Source organism: Culex pipiens, chromosome 1, assembly GCF_016801865.2.
Source record: "Culex pipiens pallens isolate TS chromosome 1, TS_CPP_V2, whole genome shotgun sequence".
In the NCBI taxonomy this organism is placed as follows: Eukaryota; Metazoa; Arthropoda; class Insecta; order Diptera; family Culicidae; genus Culex; species Culex pipiens.
The window spans coordinates 29,021,474-29,041,034 of NC_068937.1; the positions used below are offsets into that span (position 1 = coordinate 29,021,474).

At 33.0% G+C, this 19,561-nt stretch overlaps 1 protein-coding gene across 1 annotated transcript in view; it reads right to left on the bottom strand.

The window, feature by feature from the left end:
- LOC120413708 (rhophilin-2) overlaps positions 1-19,561 on the bottom strand; it is a 49,157-nt gene that overhangs the window by 16,250 nt on the left and 13,346 nt on the right. Inside the window, exon 2 of the mRNA XM_052706777.1 lies at positions 6,727-6,971. Coding sequence (XP_052562737.1) covers positions 6,727-6,971 — 245 coding nt within the window. The remainder of the gene's footprint in view (positions 1-6,726; positions 6,972-19,561) is intronic.

The following is a 19,561-nucleotide window of genomic DNA, read 5'->3' on the forward strand; positions in this document are numbered from 1 at the left end:
ATCTTGACAGATGCGTATTTCGTCTACTACTTGCAGACTTCAACAGTGTTCTGTTCTCGACAAAAGTCTTCTTAGACTACAGATTTTGATGCAATGTCAAATCGAATTTATAACCAAAAAGCATTTTACAGAAATTTTAATTAATTGCACGTTTTCAGGATATGACCACATAAAGTTTAATGTTAAATAAAGATTTGCAGTATTTGAGTTTCTAAAAACAGTGCCCATAAGTGATCATTTCCAAAAATATTTTTCAGAAGTTCAAAAAAAAAAAAATCTAAACCTTTGCCTAAGAAACATTGAAGGTTGAATCTACAAATAGAAAAATTTAAGTTTTTCAAGTCTCACCCAAACAGCCTCTCATTTAGAAATACAAATTTCACACACATTTTGAAAGTAAAAAATGAAACATTTGCGAAATTTTCTGAACTTTTCGAAAAAAATATGTTAAGTCAAGACTAACATTTCAAAATGGTGTTATATTGAATATTCATTCAAGAATCAGTTAAAAATATCCATTTTTATTAACGATTTTATGCCTTCGATAAAGATTAACGGTTCAAATCAGATCACCCGCATCAGAACTGAAAAAAGCTTTTGTGCAACTTCAATATTAATATTAAAAGTTAAATTCATGTTTTTTTATATTCCAAATTTTTCAAATATTTTGGATTAGTTTTTGCGGATTTCAGAGATTTTGCAACAATCGTGCAAGTTGTAAAAAGCTCTCCAACAAAGTGCACACCTCATGTATGGATTAAAATTTTGCTTTTTTATCACTCCTCCGGCATCAGGAATAATTGTTTGAACAAATATTATTTTTCTTGAAAATTATGCAACCTATTTAATTGTGGCTGGCACTACTTTTATTTTATCCGAGGGACACTACAAAGTAGTTTAGGAATTTAACTTTGATGATAAAAAATGAGTGTACTTTTTTCAGTGTATTTTTTTTCCTGAATACTCCTTGTCAAGTAAGTTTGCCGAAGGCTTTAAAGCGATCAGGTGTTTTTAATAATAAGTCTTAAGCTTTAAAAAATAGATTAAATAGCCAAATTAAAAAAAAGGTAATCAAAGGTAACAAGCTGGGTGATGAATAGAGAGAATGCGTGACGTGATTTTCGAATGATCCCACTTTATTTACATCTATAAAGTAGGAGACTGTTCAAGCACAAGCATGACTTTTTTCTTACTGATAAGTAGTATGTGTTTTATTTTGTCTGGTTTTTGACATTTTTTTCTGGAAAATTTTGTGTGTGTTTTCAAGTTTCGATCGGTTAGAAGAGATTTTTTTTCATTTTTACGGGTGACGAAGAACTGTGGCGAGAGTGTCATTCTGCGATGTCACAGATAAATTCCCTGGCTGATTTTGGAATCCTGCAGCTCTTCTTGGTCCATCAAATAAACATCGCTAATCCTAGCGAAGCTGACCCAAGAAACAGAGAAGATTTTCACTAAACCAGTAGGTTTTTAAAACGGAACCAAACGATAAAGATAGCTTCTGGATGGATACAACCGCATCGACACCATAAACAACTTCGCCTTCAACTTTCTTAAGATTTCTCGACTTCAACTGCAGGTTCTCAAAAGCCACATAAACAATTTTTAATGATCGATAAAAATACTCTCTACTTTTGGCAAACAGTAAATTGGTTCCACATTGACAGTTCAAAATTGAGGCCGTTTTGCGAACCACTATTCAGCACCCAGGTAACAAGGGAAAGAAATTCAAAGAATTTAAACAAACATTTCAAAAATACTCGATTTGAAATTAAAAACAAATAAAATTAATTTTAAATTTAAAAAATATACCCATAAGATGTTCAAAGGCTCAGATGTTTCACCGACGCGCACAAATTAGTCACTCATCGTTCGCTTCTAATTACCATCGGACCATAAAACGTCATAAATGGGTTTACGATAAAAAAAATTGCGCCGCGCGTAGATAAAACGCTGCCCATTAACCTCCCAAGTCCAGGTTAAACCTCCCGCCGGCGGAATTGGCTGACAAGGGGACATTTTTGCTCTACTTTACTTAGGAGCGCGCGCAAGAAATGATAAGAACAAGGTAGATTACACCTGGCAGGTGGGAAGGAAGATTCCAGAAACCCCACACAGTCGTGTTGCCTGTGTGTGCAACAATTAGCGTAATTACCCGGTGCGTCGCCGAGCTATTAGCCGTCATGTGGTACAAGTAATAGGTATAGACACACACACGAGGAAATTACCGCGCGAGCGCGGTAAACTGTTCTTGAAGATCTTCCTCTGATGCCCAACCCCACCTTTGATGACTCAAAGCAAGGGGGTAAAATATTCGCATTTTCTAACACGCCCCCTCTTCGAGACAAATTGCACCTATTAGAATGGATAAAGGAGGGTGCTCTAAGAACGGATGGAGAAAGACTTATTTCCTTTTTCCGCTGCATGCGACGACGGTGATGGTAGAAAGATGACGACACTTGATAATTCTAACAACCTTGGGGGGACGGAAGTCGGTGTCTGGAGTTTTCTATGGGGTCTGTATTCTAGTTCAAAAACATTGAGTAAGTTTTGTCTTTACAGTTCAGTGTTATTTATTATTTTAAGCAATTGCCAAAATCTTTAGACTACAAATTTAAAAATAAAAATCATAGCATTAAAAAATAATTGAAAATATCAAATTGTTCTATTTGATGATAGTTTCTCATATTTTATTAGTAGCTTTTGGTTAAAATATCTAAACATGATTTTAATCCAGCGTAATCAACATATTTTTCGTTTAACAATATTTCAAAGCATAAACTTAACAATAATAACGACACATTTTTCCACGCAATCAAGCCCGGTTCCCCTTAAGCGCAGAACTCATTTCCACGTGCATAACTTTAACCGAATGTCTCTTCTCGTCTAGAGTATTTTCCTAAGCTAATGACGTTGGCCTCGGGCGTTCAAAGAATAAGAAGAAGACGAACAACTTGGTTGGTTCTTCGCGTATACATACCTTAATATGCAAATAACCCTCGCCGTAAGCCCTCGAGCAGTAGTCTGTCTTTTGGGAGGGGAGGGGACTATGAATTAACCGGTTGTGTAAGAAAATCAGAGAGACAAAAAAAAAATCGTACCCATCCATTGATTGAGACCCCAACTGAGAAAATTCGAGGGGGGAAGGTTGAGGGAAGGGTATGATTTCGAGGGCGGATATTGACTTGACGGCCGGCCGATGAGAAGAATTCCGATTCAAGCTGGCAGAATGAACCCTTGAGTGCCTGTAGGGAGCTTGAATTTTTGTTTTCGATTTCAATTTCGACAATTTCATTTTTTTATAAATTTTCTTTGCCTATTTCGCCTTCCACACTTTACTATTCCAATTTTATTTGTCAATCATACTTTCCTAATTAAACTTTTTCAATTTTATCTTGTTGATATTACTTTGTCAATTTCTCTTTGTCTATTTCACTTTGTCGATTTTACATTGTCAATATTACATTTTAAATTTACATTTGCAATTTTAATATGTCAATTTTAATCTGTCAATTTAAGTTTGTCAATTTAAGCTAATAAAAAACAATTTTTATTTGTTATTGTTACTTTGTTAATTTTATTTTTCAGTTTTGCTTTGGAACAATTTCGTTTTGTCAATTAATCGCATTAAATTTAATTTCTCAATTATACTTTGCTAATTAAACTTTAACAATTTTCTTTGTTGATTTTAATCTGCAAAAATTCTTGAAAAAGATTAAAATTAAAAAAAAACTTCTTGTTCCTATTTTTAATTTCTTAATTTGAAAAAAAAATCATGCTATTTAAAGCCCTTAAAATTTTTGGAATTTTAGCGTTTTATTTTTGGGAAATTTAAACAAAAATGTAACGCTTGTACTTTTCATTTAAATCATTGCAATTCTTGAAAATTTCGAATATATTTAGTTTAAAAAAATGTATTCTAAAAAAAATCATTGAATGTTTTTTTTTAATTTTCAATTGTGTTAAAAAAATTGAAAGTTTTGAAAAATCTTTTCAAAAAATGTCAGATTATTTTTGTTTTTTATTTTAGATTTTTTTTAATTTTTTAAACTGAAATTTATGATTTAATTTTTTTAATTTTAGAAAATTTCCAGAATTTTCTATACCTTTTTAGAAATTTCTGAACATTTCTGAAAATTTTAAAAATTTTGATATACTTGAAATTTTAATAAGTTAAGTTTATAATATTTTAAAATTTTAGAAATCCTAAAAAAATGTTTTTTTTTAATTATGAATAATTTAAAATCAATGATTTTTTTCAGGTTTCATTTTTTTAAATTAGGATTGTTTAACTATTTTTAAAAGTTTTTGTCACCTCCCCTTCAAAATTGGCCCAAAAAATCAGGGGGCAAAAAAAATATTTTTACAATAAACTTCAAAATTTCAATGAAAATTCAAGTGCAACCAGCTGAAATCAAATTAAAATACATTCTCCAGCTTTTTTACTTTTTTAAATAATTGCATCGGCCTTATAGGGCTTATAAAATATCCAAAACATTTTAGAACTTAAAAAAAAGTTAAACAAGACTTTAGATAGAACGAAAAAAAAACTAAATTTAAATCTAATTTTTAAACTTTTAATTAATGAAAATATTTAAAAAAAAATAATATTTTTGAATCTCTTTAATTTTTTGAATTGTTTTTTCAAACCCTTGTTTCCATATATTTTTTTTTGTTTTTTTTTTTTCTCAGGCCGATGCAAATATTTTTCAAAGTTTTTGTCCCTCCGTTCTAGCCGGGGTTGAGAGGGGAGCAAACAAATAAAAAAATATAAATACACAAACTAAACTTAAAAAAAAATTTGGGCCAGACTTATTTTAGAAATTTTGTATCATTTGAAATTTTTTGGAAGTTCTTCATTTTATTTTTTTTGATTTATCAGGATTTTTTTTAATTTCCTTATTTTTTTTAGCTGAAATTTATGATTTTATTTTTAAATTTTTGAAACTTAAATTACATCTTCAAAAATCTTGGAAATTTCCAGATCTTTCTTGAACATTTTAGGATTTTTTGCAATTTTAGATCTATTCTAAATTTAAAAATAAAGTTTATAATATCTTAGTTTTTCAATTTGGAAAATTTGGATTTTTATGATTAATTTATACACATTTCAGGACTTATGAAGTTTTTAACATTTTGGAACATAAAACAAGAAAAAAAAATGAAAAAAAATGTCAAATTTTTTAACATTTTTCTATTTGATTTATGATTTTACACTTTTGCCCATCAATTTTTTTATTCGAAAATCTTTTTTTAATGTTATGCATTATTTGCATTTTAAAACCTTTAAACTTTAAAAAAGGTTAATAAATTTAAAAAGCTTTGGAATTTTTAGTTTTTTTAATTGCCATGGAAGTTAATAAAGTTAATAAAAATATCTGCTTTAAAATGATAATGTTCAAGTGTACTTTTTTGAATAGTTTGAAAAGTTTTTTCATATAAAAATACATTTTGAACAGCCTTAAAATTTTAAAATCTGTATGATCTGTAGTTTGCATAATTTGTTCTTTCATACAAGTTATCATACAATTTTGGCAGCTGTCCAAGTGTCCATACAAAAATGCTTTTAAAATTTAAAAAAATGTACCTTGAGAACGGCTTTTCTCATCAATGTGTCTTTGGAAAAGTTATAAATGCAGTTTAAAACATCTAAAAAAATAAAGTTACACTCTAAAAAAAATTTACCCATTTTCCAATTAGACATTTCTAGCAAAAAAATTATTGCGCAAATATCATTTTTTGAAAAAATAATGTTTGGATGCTTGGCTGAAAAAAACGGCGTCTTTTGAGCTATGTAAATCAATTGTATATTTTTCAATTCCAAACACTTGAGGGTTAATGGGGCGTGGAATAGTGGACAGCGCGTCGATTTGTACTGTCGGTTGTTGGTTTTTTTGTACCCATTCTTCTTTTTGCTGTTGTTGTTGTTACTTCGCGGCAAGAGTCTGGTCGTTTTTTTGGTGTTTGATTGATTGATTACGCCTTGGGGGACGACAAGAGCCTTGCCTTGTCTTGTCAGTGCAAAAAAATGTGGCAAGGAGATGGCGGGGAAAGGAGGTACGATTGTGATCGAATAGACAGCATGACGTTGAATTAATCTGCCAAAATTTACGGATTTTAAGGGAAAAGCGATAAAATAAAAGAAAAAAAAAACTTTTTTAAGCGGGATTTGAACTCACACCCGTCTAGTTACCATGGCGAAATCAGTGACCCTACAAATTTGGCCACAGGCCAACTTTGACGACGCGCGTCAAAACGCAACAACCATCACTGCCAGTTGGATAGGTCGTTCCTCGATCCCTCGCGTCGAAGTAATGACAAGCCAAAGACAAGGTAAAGGTGCCCGTCGAACACCGCGTGTGAATCGAATAAAGAGAGTTCGATCTCTGGGGCCCGGATTCGTGGTTTACCTTGATACAGGGAAGTACAAAGTGTTTTTGTTTGTTAAGGTGAGTCTGCAGAAAAAAAGCGCCCAACAACATGCCATCTTGGAGATGTTCATCACGACTAATCGTCGTCGGGAGGAACCTGTAATCATGCAAAGTGTTACTTTTGATTGAAGAAGAAGAACAGGTTCCTGAGAGGATGATCTCACCACCTTCCTCAATTTATTGAAAGGATTGTTGTTTTTTTTTTCACGCAATTCAATTGGCTAACAAGTGGAATTCGATGAGGTCATACGGGATCACTAAAATGCGCGGTATTAAATTTGTAAAAAATACCCACCCCTCGTTCTGGTAGATTTCCATCGACGAGTTCAGCTCCGAGAGTTGCTCCTTGAGCAGCTGCAGGTTCGAGTTGACAAAGCTGAGCTCCAGCGCCACCGTGTCCTTGAGCTTCTTGTTGGTGGTGGCCTTGTACAGGTTCTCGGCGCCGGCCCGCAGCCGGAGCTCTTTGTTGATTTCCTGGTTGAGCTTGCAGCGCCGGTTCTGGAGCTTCCCCCGGCAGGTGGCCGCCCGAGGGTCGGAACCCTGGAAAGGGAAGAGAAGGGGAAAAAGTGAGGTTAGATTTGGTATGTTTTGTTGGTGCTGAAGCACGTGGTGTGAAAACGTCACATTTTATACCACACACCATTATGGCAAATTTTTGACGTTTGCTTTGATTTGACAAGGAGTCGTGATCATGCTCACTTGTTGCACGTCACTTTTTGACGTTTCGTTTCGAGAATAAGCATTTCTTTGATTGATCTTGGATGAATAAAAACTTAACAATACCAAATAACTTTTGATAAGCTAATCATCGAATTCCCGAAATTCAGGTAGCAACAAAAACTGAAAACAACTCGCTGAAACCCCTGTGGATTGGCAAAAACAAAATAAAGTTACTGTAACAAACAAACTCGCATTTTTTGACAGTTTGTCTGCTTTGTTTGTTTACGTATATTTATTTGCAGAAACGTCAGCTTGCTTAAAATATGCTTTGTTTGCGAGTTGGTTGCTAACAAGTTTACGAGTTTCAGGGTTGTTACGGAAAAGTCAAAAAAAAATCCGCGCCAGATCCGCGCCGACCCCAAAACCCAATCCGCGCGAAATCCGCGCCATATAAAAAAATCGCGACAAACATAGAAGAGAGTAACATAATGAATGAAATTTTAAACGAAAAAAGAATAATACAGAAGGCATTTGAATCAGTACCGTTGATCAGTTGTGGATTCATATCCCACCTGTACCAAATGGAACCTTTATTGCCATTTCTGAAAGAATATTAGCATATTTTGCAACACTTTAAATATCGTTGCTTTAAAAACAAATTCAGGAAAAAAATTTAAAACCATAAAATAAATCACCAAATTATAAAATCTAGGGATTTAATACTTCATAATTCTCGCCAAAACTTAACTCTGGAAAATCGAAAAACGAAATATTATTATTTTCTTCTCTAAATTTAATAATTTAATAATTTAATAATTTAATAATTTAATAATTTAATAATTTAATAATTTAATAATTTAATAATTTAATAATTTAATAATTTAATAATTTAATAATTTAATAATTTAATAATTTAATAATTTAATAATTTAATAATTTAATAATTTAATAATTTAATAATTTAATAATTTAATAATTTAATAATTTAATAATTTAATAATTTAATAATTTAATAATTTAATAATTTAATAATTTAATAATTTAATAATTTAATAATTTAATAATTTAATAATTTAATAATTTAATAATTTAATAATTTAATAATTTAATAATTTAATAATTTAATAATTTAATAATTTAATAATTTAATAATTTAATAATTTAATAATTTAATAATTTAATAATTTAATAATTTAATAATTTAATAATTTAATAATTTAATAATTTAATAATTTAATAATTTAATAATTTAATAATTTAATAATTTAATAATTTAATAATTTAATAATTTAATAATTTAATAATTTAATAATTTAATAATTTAATAATTTAATAATTTAATAATTTAATAATTTAATAATTTAATAATTTAATAATTTAATAATTTAATAATTTAATAATTTAATAATTTAATAATTTAATAATTTAATAATTTAATAATTTAATAATTTAATAATTTAATAATTTAATAATTTAATAATTTAATAATTTAATAATTTAATAATTTAATAATTTAATAATTTAATAATTTAATAATTTAATAATTTAATAATTTAATAATTTAATAATTTAATAATTTAATAATTTAATAATTTAATAATTTAATAATTTAATAATTTAATAATTTAATAATTTAATAATTTAATAATTTAATAATTTAATAATTTAATAATTTAATAATTTAATAATTTAATAATTTAATAATTTAATAATTTAATAATTTAATAATTTAATAATTTAATAATTTAATAATTTAATAATTTAATAATTTAATAATTTAATAATTTAATAATTTAATAATTTAATAATTTAATAATTTAATAATTTAATAATTTAATAATTTAATAATTTAATAATTTAATAATTTAATAATTTAATAATTTAATAATTTAATAATTTAATAATTTAATAATTTAATAATTTAATAATTTAATAATTTAATAATTTAATAATTTAATAATTTAATAATTTAATAATTTAATAATTTAATAATTTAATAATTTAATAATTTAATAATTTAATAATTTAATAATTTAATAATTTAATAATTTAATAATTTAATAATTTAATAATTTAATAATTTAATAATTTAATAATTCAATAATTTAATAATTTAATAATTTAATAATTTAATAATTTAATAATTTAATAATTTAATAATTTAATAATTTAATAATTTAATAATTTAATAATTTAATAATTTAATAATTTTATAATTTAATAATTTAATAATTTAATAATTTAATAATTTAATAATTTAATAATTTAATAATTTAATAATTTAATAATTTAATAATTTAATAATTCAATAATTTAATAATTTAATAATTTAATAATTTAATAATTTAATAATTTAATAATTTAATAATTTAATAATTTAATAATTTAATAATTTAATAATTTAATAATTTAAAATTTAACAATATAAAAATTTAACAATAATCTAATAATTTAATAATTTAAAATTTAACAATATAAAAATTCAACAATAATCTAATAATATAAAAATTTAATAATTTAATAATTTGATAACTTAAGAACTTTCTTAAAACATTAAAAATTAACAAAAAAAATCAATTGTAATATTTTCGTAATTTTTCAATTGAATAATTCGTACTTTTAAGTTTTTTGAGTCTGTGTTTTGACAAGTTCAAATTATGAATTCTTTTTTTTATTATTTGAACATGTCTGGAGTTTTATTTTAAAAGGACCAATAAACCAAATTTTCAGTTTTTGCTTTTTGGGTGTTTTTCAATACCCCTGACTCAAGGCGGTTCTAAAAACACCCAAAAAGCAAAAACTGAAAATTTGGTTTATTAGACCTTTAAAAAAAACTCCAGATGTAAACTCTGAAAATTCAAATTGTTGAATTCCGGATTTCTTATTTTTTTTTTTTAATTTTAACATTACATTTTGCTTTTAGATTTTAGCAGATTTCTAAGTGGATTTCGTCATGTTGTGATATTTGGGAATAGAATCAACTATACCTGAATCAGAGTGGCAACAGAATTTTTAATTTTTTCAATAAACCAAAAATTTAAAAAAATATTTTTAATATTGAAAAAAACATAGAAAATCTAAAAAGTTTCATAGCTTCAAATTTTTAAAATTCTGTAATTTTTCGAATTTTGTTATTTTGATTTTAATAAAATTGGTATTTTTTGAATTGTTTTAAAAATAATGAGTTCTAATGTTATGTTAAATTTATATAACAAATCTCAATTCATTAAAAAAAATCGCTCCTTAGAGATTATTCCAAAGTTTCGTATTAAGAAAAAAAAAGTAATCAATAATTTTTAGAAGAAAATTTTCTTCATTTACAACTTCTTAGAAATTGATGTTTTCGCACTTAACGAAAAAGATAAAATTCATTTAATTCCTAATAATATTTTCCTTTTTAATTTGAAAGAATTTCTATCGTTCTCAATTATTTTGTTTATCAAAACTGCTATCCGCGCGAAATCCGCGCCTGAGCAAAATTAGCCAGCAAATCCGCGCCAGATCCGCGCGATACGCGCCATCCGCGCCATCCGCGCGATCCGCGCCGTCCGTAACAACCCTGGAGTTTGGCAATCTGTCAAACACAAAAAATGTAGGTTTGCCATAGTCCAATATCTCCTTTCATTTCATTTCATTTTATTTTTTATCATGGTGTGCCTTTAGTGTGTTTGTTATTGTCCCAAATTTGACAACAGTTGTCTTCGTTATGGTTCCAAAAGTAACACTACTGTCAGTTTTTTTCAAGGCTGCCTTAATTCCGATTTAATTTTCAAATGGGCGAATCCGTAGACGTAAACAAGCAGCCTTTTCTTTTCTTACTCAACGTGAACTGTCACTAGATCAAGTGGGATAGACGGTTTGTTTACATCTACAGGTTCGTGAAATTGAAAAGTTAATACGGAATTGTTTGCGTTCTTTTATAGCATTCGTTTACTGACATTTTTCATAGCATACGCCATTATGGCATACTTTTCAAAATACCTCGTCTACTCTGGTTTGACAAGAGCGTAAATTTCGTACTTAAAATTTGCTCCAAAATCAGGCCACGAATGATAAAATCGAAAGTAAAAAAAAGCCAATTTCGCTTTTACATCTTTATTAGGCCCATTATGGCCCGACGAAACCCGTTTTTGACAGAAATGAAAATTTGTTTGCTTCGCCGAACAGCAATCGATAAGTGACTGCAAGTTGCATTACCTTTTCTCTCGATCGAGAGTCCTAATTGGCGTGCAGCCCAAGTGAGAGTTGCCCAGCAAAAAGAGATAACATCAAGCGCGTCAGCCATTATGGCAAACTTCGCCGCTGTCAAACCGTCTCTTGAGCGCCTTGAACGTGGTCTCAATTGCTCAATTTTTTATGCTACTCAGTGTCAAACATATCTCTGCAGATCAAAACACAGTCAGAAGGAATGCCAGAGCCAGTAATTGCCACATATTCATCAAAAGTAACAAACGTCGCTTGCGCTACGCCATAAAAACAAGAACGGTCACCATCTGTCAAGGAGAGCGGCCGCGTTTACCATTTTTTTGTTGTGCTCGGCTAAGCTCTTGCAGACGTCAATTGCTAAACGTACTCACGGTGAAGACCTGTTTATGCTGACTGACTTTTTTGCGAGCGCGCCAACCAACATTCCCTTCTTCTGGTGGCCATAAAGTTGTCTTAACGTCGCTGATCGATCGATTAATGTTTGGAATTTTAGAGCATGTTACACTTTTAAGTAGGACTGACTTCTGGTGGCAGCCGCAGCAGTTTTCAGTAGGAGAGATCGTGACTAAGCTGAACGACCCCAATGGCACACACACAAACACTAATAGCCATGCCGGAATCAATCGTTTTGCTCTGGAACAAACGACACACGTGCAGGCGAGTTTTGCTTTTGAGAGCGTTCTTGTTTGGGTTCACCATTATGGCGAATTTTGACAGGAGTTTGACAGCCGCAAGTTTAGTCACCCCGTTGCAAACGCCATTATGGCAAGAGTTAACTTAACTTGGAGAAATGCCATGTTAACATAAAAAATGCACTTGTTACGGTCAAAAACACGCAAAATATCGACGCAAAACCAGGTAGAAGCAAGCTCTTTGGCATTAAAAACAATGAAAGCAAAACATATGTAAATCAGTGCAGTGCAGCGTGTAGAGCTCTTGTTCCAAAACAACACAAACACCCTTTCCAACAGACAGCTCAGCGCGAAAAAAGGCGGATGGACCGCCAAAGCATTCAAAAACAAAAACATTTCGAGTTCAACCACTCGCTGACTGACTGTCAAGGGTTTCTGGTCGGTATTGGAGGGGGTTACGCGTTTTCCCTGACCCTTGATCGTGATCATCAGTCCCTCGAGCTGACACTGACATTGAACTTCAGGCGCGAGAAGTGCATTAAAAACATCTGATTTATGGCTCGTTTGAACCTTTGACAGATAGGAGATAAATTGGAAAGCAGCCCTGAATGTCAAAAAGGGACAAATTCGCCATAAATTTTGTGATAATGTCGAGCGCGTGTTAGAATTGAGCGAGGTTGCACAGGAAAAAGTTCAATGTTTACAAAGAATATCTTGATTGTTTTGCTATTGTTATGTTTGCTTCGCTATAATCGATGGAAACTGCTGTCAAATTTTAGCCAAGTTTGACAGTTCACATTATAAAGCAACTTTCTACATGTTTCTACAAAGTTATACAATTATGGGTTGAGTTATGTCTTACTTTTTGCTTTGCCAACAAAATCCTCGGCATCCAACCAGCTTTTGCCATAAATCATTCAGCGAATCTCGCGGTTATTAATAAACTCTAATCGCAGCGGTCGAGCGATTTGAATAAAGTTATAAATGTTGCCTCCTTTCGTGAGAGTGGTGCAAGAATTGGGTTGCATCGTGCCCCTTGGTAACGGTTTCCCGGCCACAAAAAAAAATCCCGTAGCGAAACGCTGCTTTTCGGGAAGAATGAATGATTGGCATCAGAATGTGGGGCCTTCCCGCTCGGCATGAATACTAATTAATTGATAAATGTTTAAAAAATGCGCGCCCAAGTTGTTTGCTCAGCCATTCCGGGTGAATCGGCACCCGGTTTGACGTTTCTGTTTGCCATAATGGCGTCGTACGGGAGCTGGCGACTTGCCCCACCTTGGCAAAGTTTGCAGGGGTCACTAATCGCGCACGGAGGAGGGGGTCTCTAGGTGGCATAATTAATTCACACATTCCACCAAGCGGCTGTCGCCGCCAGAAAACTCGATTGTTGTTGTTTCAAGGTACACAAACACACCCGGTTCGGTATTATAGCGCACGCAACGGTCGTTTGACGGGTTGGTTCACCGCCGCTGGTATCAGTTCCGCATTCGTTACGAACAGAGGAATTTTTATATAATTTAGCTTGTTTGAAGAGTGCCCACCCCGATCGTCCTATACTCGATTATGTTTGCACAGGTTGAGTCGCTATAAAAACTGCAGCTGTCAAAATGCTTTATTTTGGCTTGTGACTTGACTTTTGACAGCTGGATATATCACCGAAACATTAACGTGTGTTCCGCTATAAATTTTTGACAGCTAGCAGTGCTGCCAACAAAACACTCCAGCAAAGTTTCTCCGCGTTTATCCCTCATCAATCATATCAAGTGCATAATTGGACAATTTCACTTTTTCGCGTCATTATTGCAGACATTACAAACAACAAAAAATGGAGCTGCTACTTGTGGCACCTCCTGCTTCTTCCCTAACCTCATTCGGCCACTTTTGCAAGCTCATGCTGATGGTGGTCATCACGCCGGTAGAGATATGGGCTCATGAATCAACTTTACGGGCACTCACACACATTCCGTCGACAGCCCACTTCGACAGAAAGCACCACACCTGGAACAACACAACAAGCTTTCTTCTTCCTCATCTTATTTCACGCCGCCGAGAAGGAAGGAAATCTCGTGAACAAAAACAACACAATCTTGCGTTTCTCGAAACAAGCTACCACCCCATTAGCACACTTTTTTCTACTGCCAACTCTCACTGACCGGCTTTGTTTAGAGGCGCCATCTTGATTATGGCGCGCACATCTGTCAACGCCGCTTGCCATAATGGTCGCCCGTTTGGTTTGGTTACGTTATTGTTTAGATTGAAGATGCTTTTCGCACCTTTTGGTTGACATAAGCTCAAAATTAAGAGCTGACGGGAAAGTTAGTGTTGACGGCGAGAGCAAGAGATAGCCAAAACATCGTAACAACCACATTATAAATGCAAATCGGACAACTTGGGCTTGTTGAGTACCGGTAAAGTAGCTTTATGCTTCAATTGTAAGCTTGCTTTTTTTGAGAGGGATTTTTTGCGCCAGCTTGTTTTTTGAAAACAACTACTTGGGTAGCAAAATCAGCAAAAAGTGCTTTCGAAAGTGGGCTACAAGTTGCGGATTTTAATGCGATGATTAAATTTGGTGTAATTTTAGGGCTAACCGGTCAAGTCGGGTCCAGCGATTGCCAAATTAAGTAGTTTTTGGATTTTGGTCAAAAAGTTGGTTTTATAGCAGCGCGATGATGCATTTCAGCTATGCTGGCAACCCAGCAATTTTTATAGCAAGCGCCTTGACAACTGTCACAGAGGGGCAAGGTTGTTCAATTGTAGGTGTCGAAACGTCACCAAAGTCAAGGTTGGCGCGACTCCAATGCTTTCAGTGTGACAGTCGCTCACCGTACTGGCTGTATAATTAAATTTGTAACACAACAATCAATTCGCAATGGACGCGGTCCAACTTTAACACGCTAATTGGCAGTTGTGTTTTATTTTCAAACAAAAAAATGACAATCTAGTGAATCTAGGGTGCAGCAAAACAAACTTGAAACCATAAACAAACCGTGCCATAATTCGCGCTTGACCATGATCCAGATACATTGACATTCGCCGGACATAATTGCCACGCCGAAGAAATTGGCCACTAATGCATCTAACCATGCCGATGAAAGTATAATTACAGGGCAGCAGCGGAGAAGAGGCCCGCGAACGCGAACGCCGCGTGATGTTCCGGTGAAAGAGGCGAAATTTCCATAATTTGATTCGAAAACACGAAGTGACATAACTCGCCGCGACCCATTCCCGTGCCCACGGATATCTGGGTCAAAAGATCGCCCCAAAACAAATGGCCAACATCCTCTCGAATAAAATGTAGCTTTTTTGTAACTCTTTATTTTCGGCGTTTTCTGTTTTGGTTCGCTCTTTTCTTGTGCCATTAAAGAGATTGAAACGCTTTTTGGCAGATGGTCGAAGCTGCGGAACGCAGCGGTTCGACGAAGAACAGTTAGAAAAAATCACTTCCTGTGGGTAAGAAACACGGAAAAAAACATAACATAATGGCGGATGCTATAAAAGTTTGACAGATCGGTTTAATTTGCGCTTTAATAGCGCAAACACCATTATGGCATTTTGAAGTTGTCAATTTTTTCCGTGCATCTTCATCTGGGAAGTCAAATATTTATTGTTTTTATTTATTTTATCATTTTTGGCTCTTCTTTTTCGGTCCCATCGAAGCGCCTGCGGTCGTCGGCCAATTTACGATAAATGCACGCGAGATTTTATCAGCGTGCAGCGCCTAATTTGGAGGTCAAGTCTTGGCCCGAAGCAGTTTGGACCACTGGCGGTGGTGCTACGTACTTAACACGATTATCATGTTAAGTGTTTCTCGTTTTTGGGAAGATGGTAGATAAGACATTTTGACGGTTAATTGAGACATTTTGGAAGGCGTCGAATTCGGATCACGCAGCAAGACGTGTCAACTAGGTCAAATTTTCATTTCTTTTGAACACCGGATATTTTATGGCAAACGCCAAACTGTCAAATTTAATAACAAAACAGTCAGTTTTGACACAAATAATCTAGTTTCAGTTATTCAGTTTCAAAACTGTTGACATTTCTGCAGCGTGTAACCTTTTTGACAGTTTGGCGTTTGCCATAAAACTTCCAAGAATGACACTTTACACGCTTAAGAAATCTAAACAATATTTCGAAATGCATGTTTTCCCGCAACTTTTAGGCCACTGTAACGGTTGTTCTTATCAGCAAAACGACGACGTTTGTCATGGAGCAGCGCGACATGGGAAATAACCTAAACAAACCTTCAGGCTGAGCCATAAAACAGGCGACAATAATTGCGTGCCATATGTATTCCTGCCCGCGCGCGGGAGAAAAACAACAATACGGCTCATTCTCAACTGAAAAGGTTTAGTCATTCGTGGAGAAAAATGCACCCATTATGTGGGTAAGAACCCAAGAGTGGGAGGCTGTGTTTGCTCGAGAGTGTCGCCATAAAAAAGTGGTGTGGCTTGGCGTACGAGTAATTTAGCTTTGTTTGGAAATTCTGTCACATACTCTTCTCAAAGTCAACAGATGGTTGCGGGCATCTGTGAGAAACTGAAATTTAAGTCGTGTTATTGCTTATCTTGGTTTACATGAGCGTCAAACAAATCTTTTGTAAACAAATAATGTGGCTAACTTGTTGTTTGAATTCAAGTCAGAATAGAGTTGAGGAGGTATAAGACTATGACAAGCAAACAAACTCGCACTTTTTCTTGTTTGATAGTTTGCCAAACTTGAAAAAAAAAAACAAACTGTATGCAGGCTGACGTTTCTGCAAACAAATGCAGGCAAACTTCCAAACTGTCAAAAAATGCGATTTTGTTTCTCGTAGTCTAAAACCTTACATTTGAAAAAGCCCTAAAACAGTTTTTTTTATCATTTCTCATGTTGGGGCTGACTGTCGACAAAATTGTATGGAGACATGTTTGGACGAACTAATGATGAAAATTTGTTAATTTTTAAATTTTTCTCATCGCAAGCATAACCAATCAAGTGTGTCACATAATCCGGTCCCCGGTGTTTTGAACCGCCATCGGGGTCCAAACGTTCCCCCCACGGTCTTGGCCACACATAACTTTACGATCCAAATCCAATAACGTAACATTTCGCCCAAGCATTTAACGAGTGTTTTCGATGTGAGCAGAAAGGTAAAAAAAGAACACAAAAATAAAATAAAACATAAAATCAAATCACGTCCGCGGGAGGCATTTCGGGCTCTTCACCCTCGCTGACCACTTTTTGGTATTTCACAGACTGTACGTGCCCGACTTGCAGTGTGTTGTGAGCAGATTGATGAACGACTACACCCCTTAGGAGTGGGCTTCCAAGTTGTTACAGCATATTTTTAAAACATGCACAACACTTACTCACCTGCAGCATGGTTTAGCATGTTTAGCGAGAAATTGCACTTTCTTCTCATTATCATGCTCGGCGTCAATACTAAAAACGTAAAAATGAGCCAATAGTCACGCAAAACCAGTTTTGCAGAAGGTGTAAAGATTGACGGGGGTGGATTGTAACTTCGCCTTAACCGCCGGGGTCCTCCTCCCTTTTTAGGTTGATTTTATTGGCATTAACTACTTAATATTACGGCTAAAGCTTTCGTGATCAATCGGAGTTTAGGTTATCAACTTAATCGGGCGCTGTCTTCGTGATTTATCCGTTTGAGTTTGCGTCTCGTACTTGTTGGCATTAATTAGTAATCGGTGATAGTCATGTGCTGAAGGTGTGAGTTACCTTCACCGTAACCATAATGAGGTAGATTTTACTGCTCTATTCGAAATTGATCTGAATTTTCGCCTTAAATTCGTGATCATTCCTTTTTTGAATAAAAAAAACTGAATCTCAAGCTTCCTTTTTAAAATGTTGAAATATAGGTATCACAAAATGCTCAAGACATAATGAGCGGATATCGCTACTGAAACATTAGGAAATAAATTCTGATAGCTTTGACAGGTTAAGGATTCTATCTTCCTCTTTGAAAACAAACAAAACTTAATCTAAAGCGAGAGAGTTTTGAAAACAGTTTCAAATAAAATACCTTAAATAACCAAAGGTATTTGGTGTTGCAAGAAAATCAAAACAAAAGCGAGCAATCTGTCAAGTTCAGAAATGGATTTTAGGTGACTGAGAGTTTGGTAGGAGTTAAGATCTCGAAAATCTCTTGGTTGAGGAATTAAGTTTACACATAACTCCCTGTCAACTAAAATCAATTTCTGAACATGGCAGATTGATCGCTATCGGCAAAACATAAATTTTTTGTATTTTTTTTTTTGTATTTTCTTTGAAACTGATACTGGTATTTTAAAGTCATACAACGCTTTCTGTTCATCTTCTTTGAGGTAGATTACGCCTCAAGCACTTTTTTTTAATTCTAAATATTCAAAAAATCCATTCTAAAAAATTATATTAATTGTACCCAAAAATGTATTAAATCTTTCTGTGCCTTCAAATAGATTGCTTTGATTTTTCATTCTATAATTTGATAACTCTCGCTCTCGACGGTCGACAACGAGAGAGTCCACTGTACAAAAATTGAAGCTGCAAGCCCGACTGCTTTGTATTCACTACTGAGAAGAAGAAATGCGTGGATATACGGTACAAAACGGATCAAAGATCAGTAATGACTTACTCATAGCCGATGAAATCAGGTTGACATTATTACAATTTTTTTTAAATAAAATTATTGAAAAAATATTGCTTCCAATTATGAATATTTTTATCGATTTTTGATTAAAATCATTTTAACTAAAATGTTGTTCAAAACTGACTGTACCAGCCGATTCGAGTGAGAGCGAGAGTAAAAGAGAGAGTATTCAGTAGCGATTGGCGTGGAAGTGACAAACGGTAGGAATTCATCAGGGCAGTTTTGCCTCACGTTTGATTTGTGCTCGCTCGCCAAAGTGTCTTTCCGAGCAATCAGGACCCTTGTTTTCAAGTTAAAGCTATTTTAGGGTTAATTTCAGGTATTGAAATCAATATACAGTAGGGGAAATTCTCGTATGTTTGACAGGTTAAGCACTCGCTCCTAACTTTATCCAATTTTCTGATATTCACTATTCAAGCAATTTATTTTGTGAAACTGTTGATAAAAACTTGCTTTTTCACTTCCTATTGAGCTACTTATCACTTGACTTCAGTTGAAAACGCTCTAGATAAACTAAACTAAAAAAGCAGTCAAACGCCAATAAACAAAAACAATCCAAAATGGCCGATGGTTCAATGGATGCAAAAATCGAGTGTTATGAATAAAATACCTTTTAAAGTTTTTGTGTAATTTCAGGTCACAATTAAAGGAAAGATCAAAATTAGCTCTGGGCACAAATTTAAGTAACTTTTATTTTATTATTTTATAATTCCGTAATCTGGGGCGGATCAGGACTTCAGTCTAAATAGGGACAGCAGTTTTTAGAGCACTTAAAGCTTTAAAATTTGGAAATGGATGTACACATTTTGTTGGTCTGAGTCTGTTCTAACCGAAGCCAACCAGAAAAATCAAAATATTGTGCTCCAACATGGTTAACACTGCTGTCCCAATTCGGCCCATGTGTCCCGATTGACCCCAGTTCACGGTACATTGATAGTTCTCTGGGAATTTTTGGCTAAGCCCAGTTAGCGAACAGCATTCATTTTTTTATTGAATAAAAT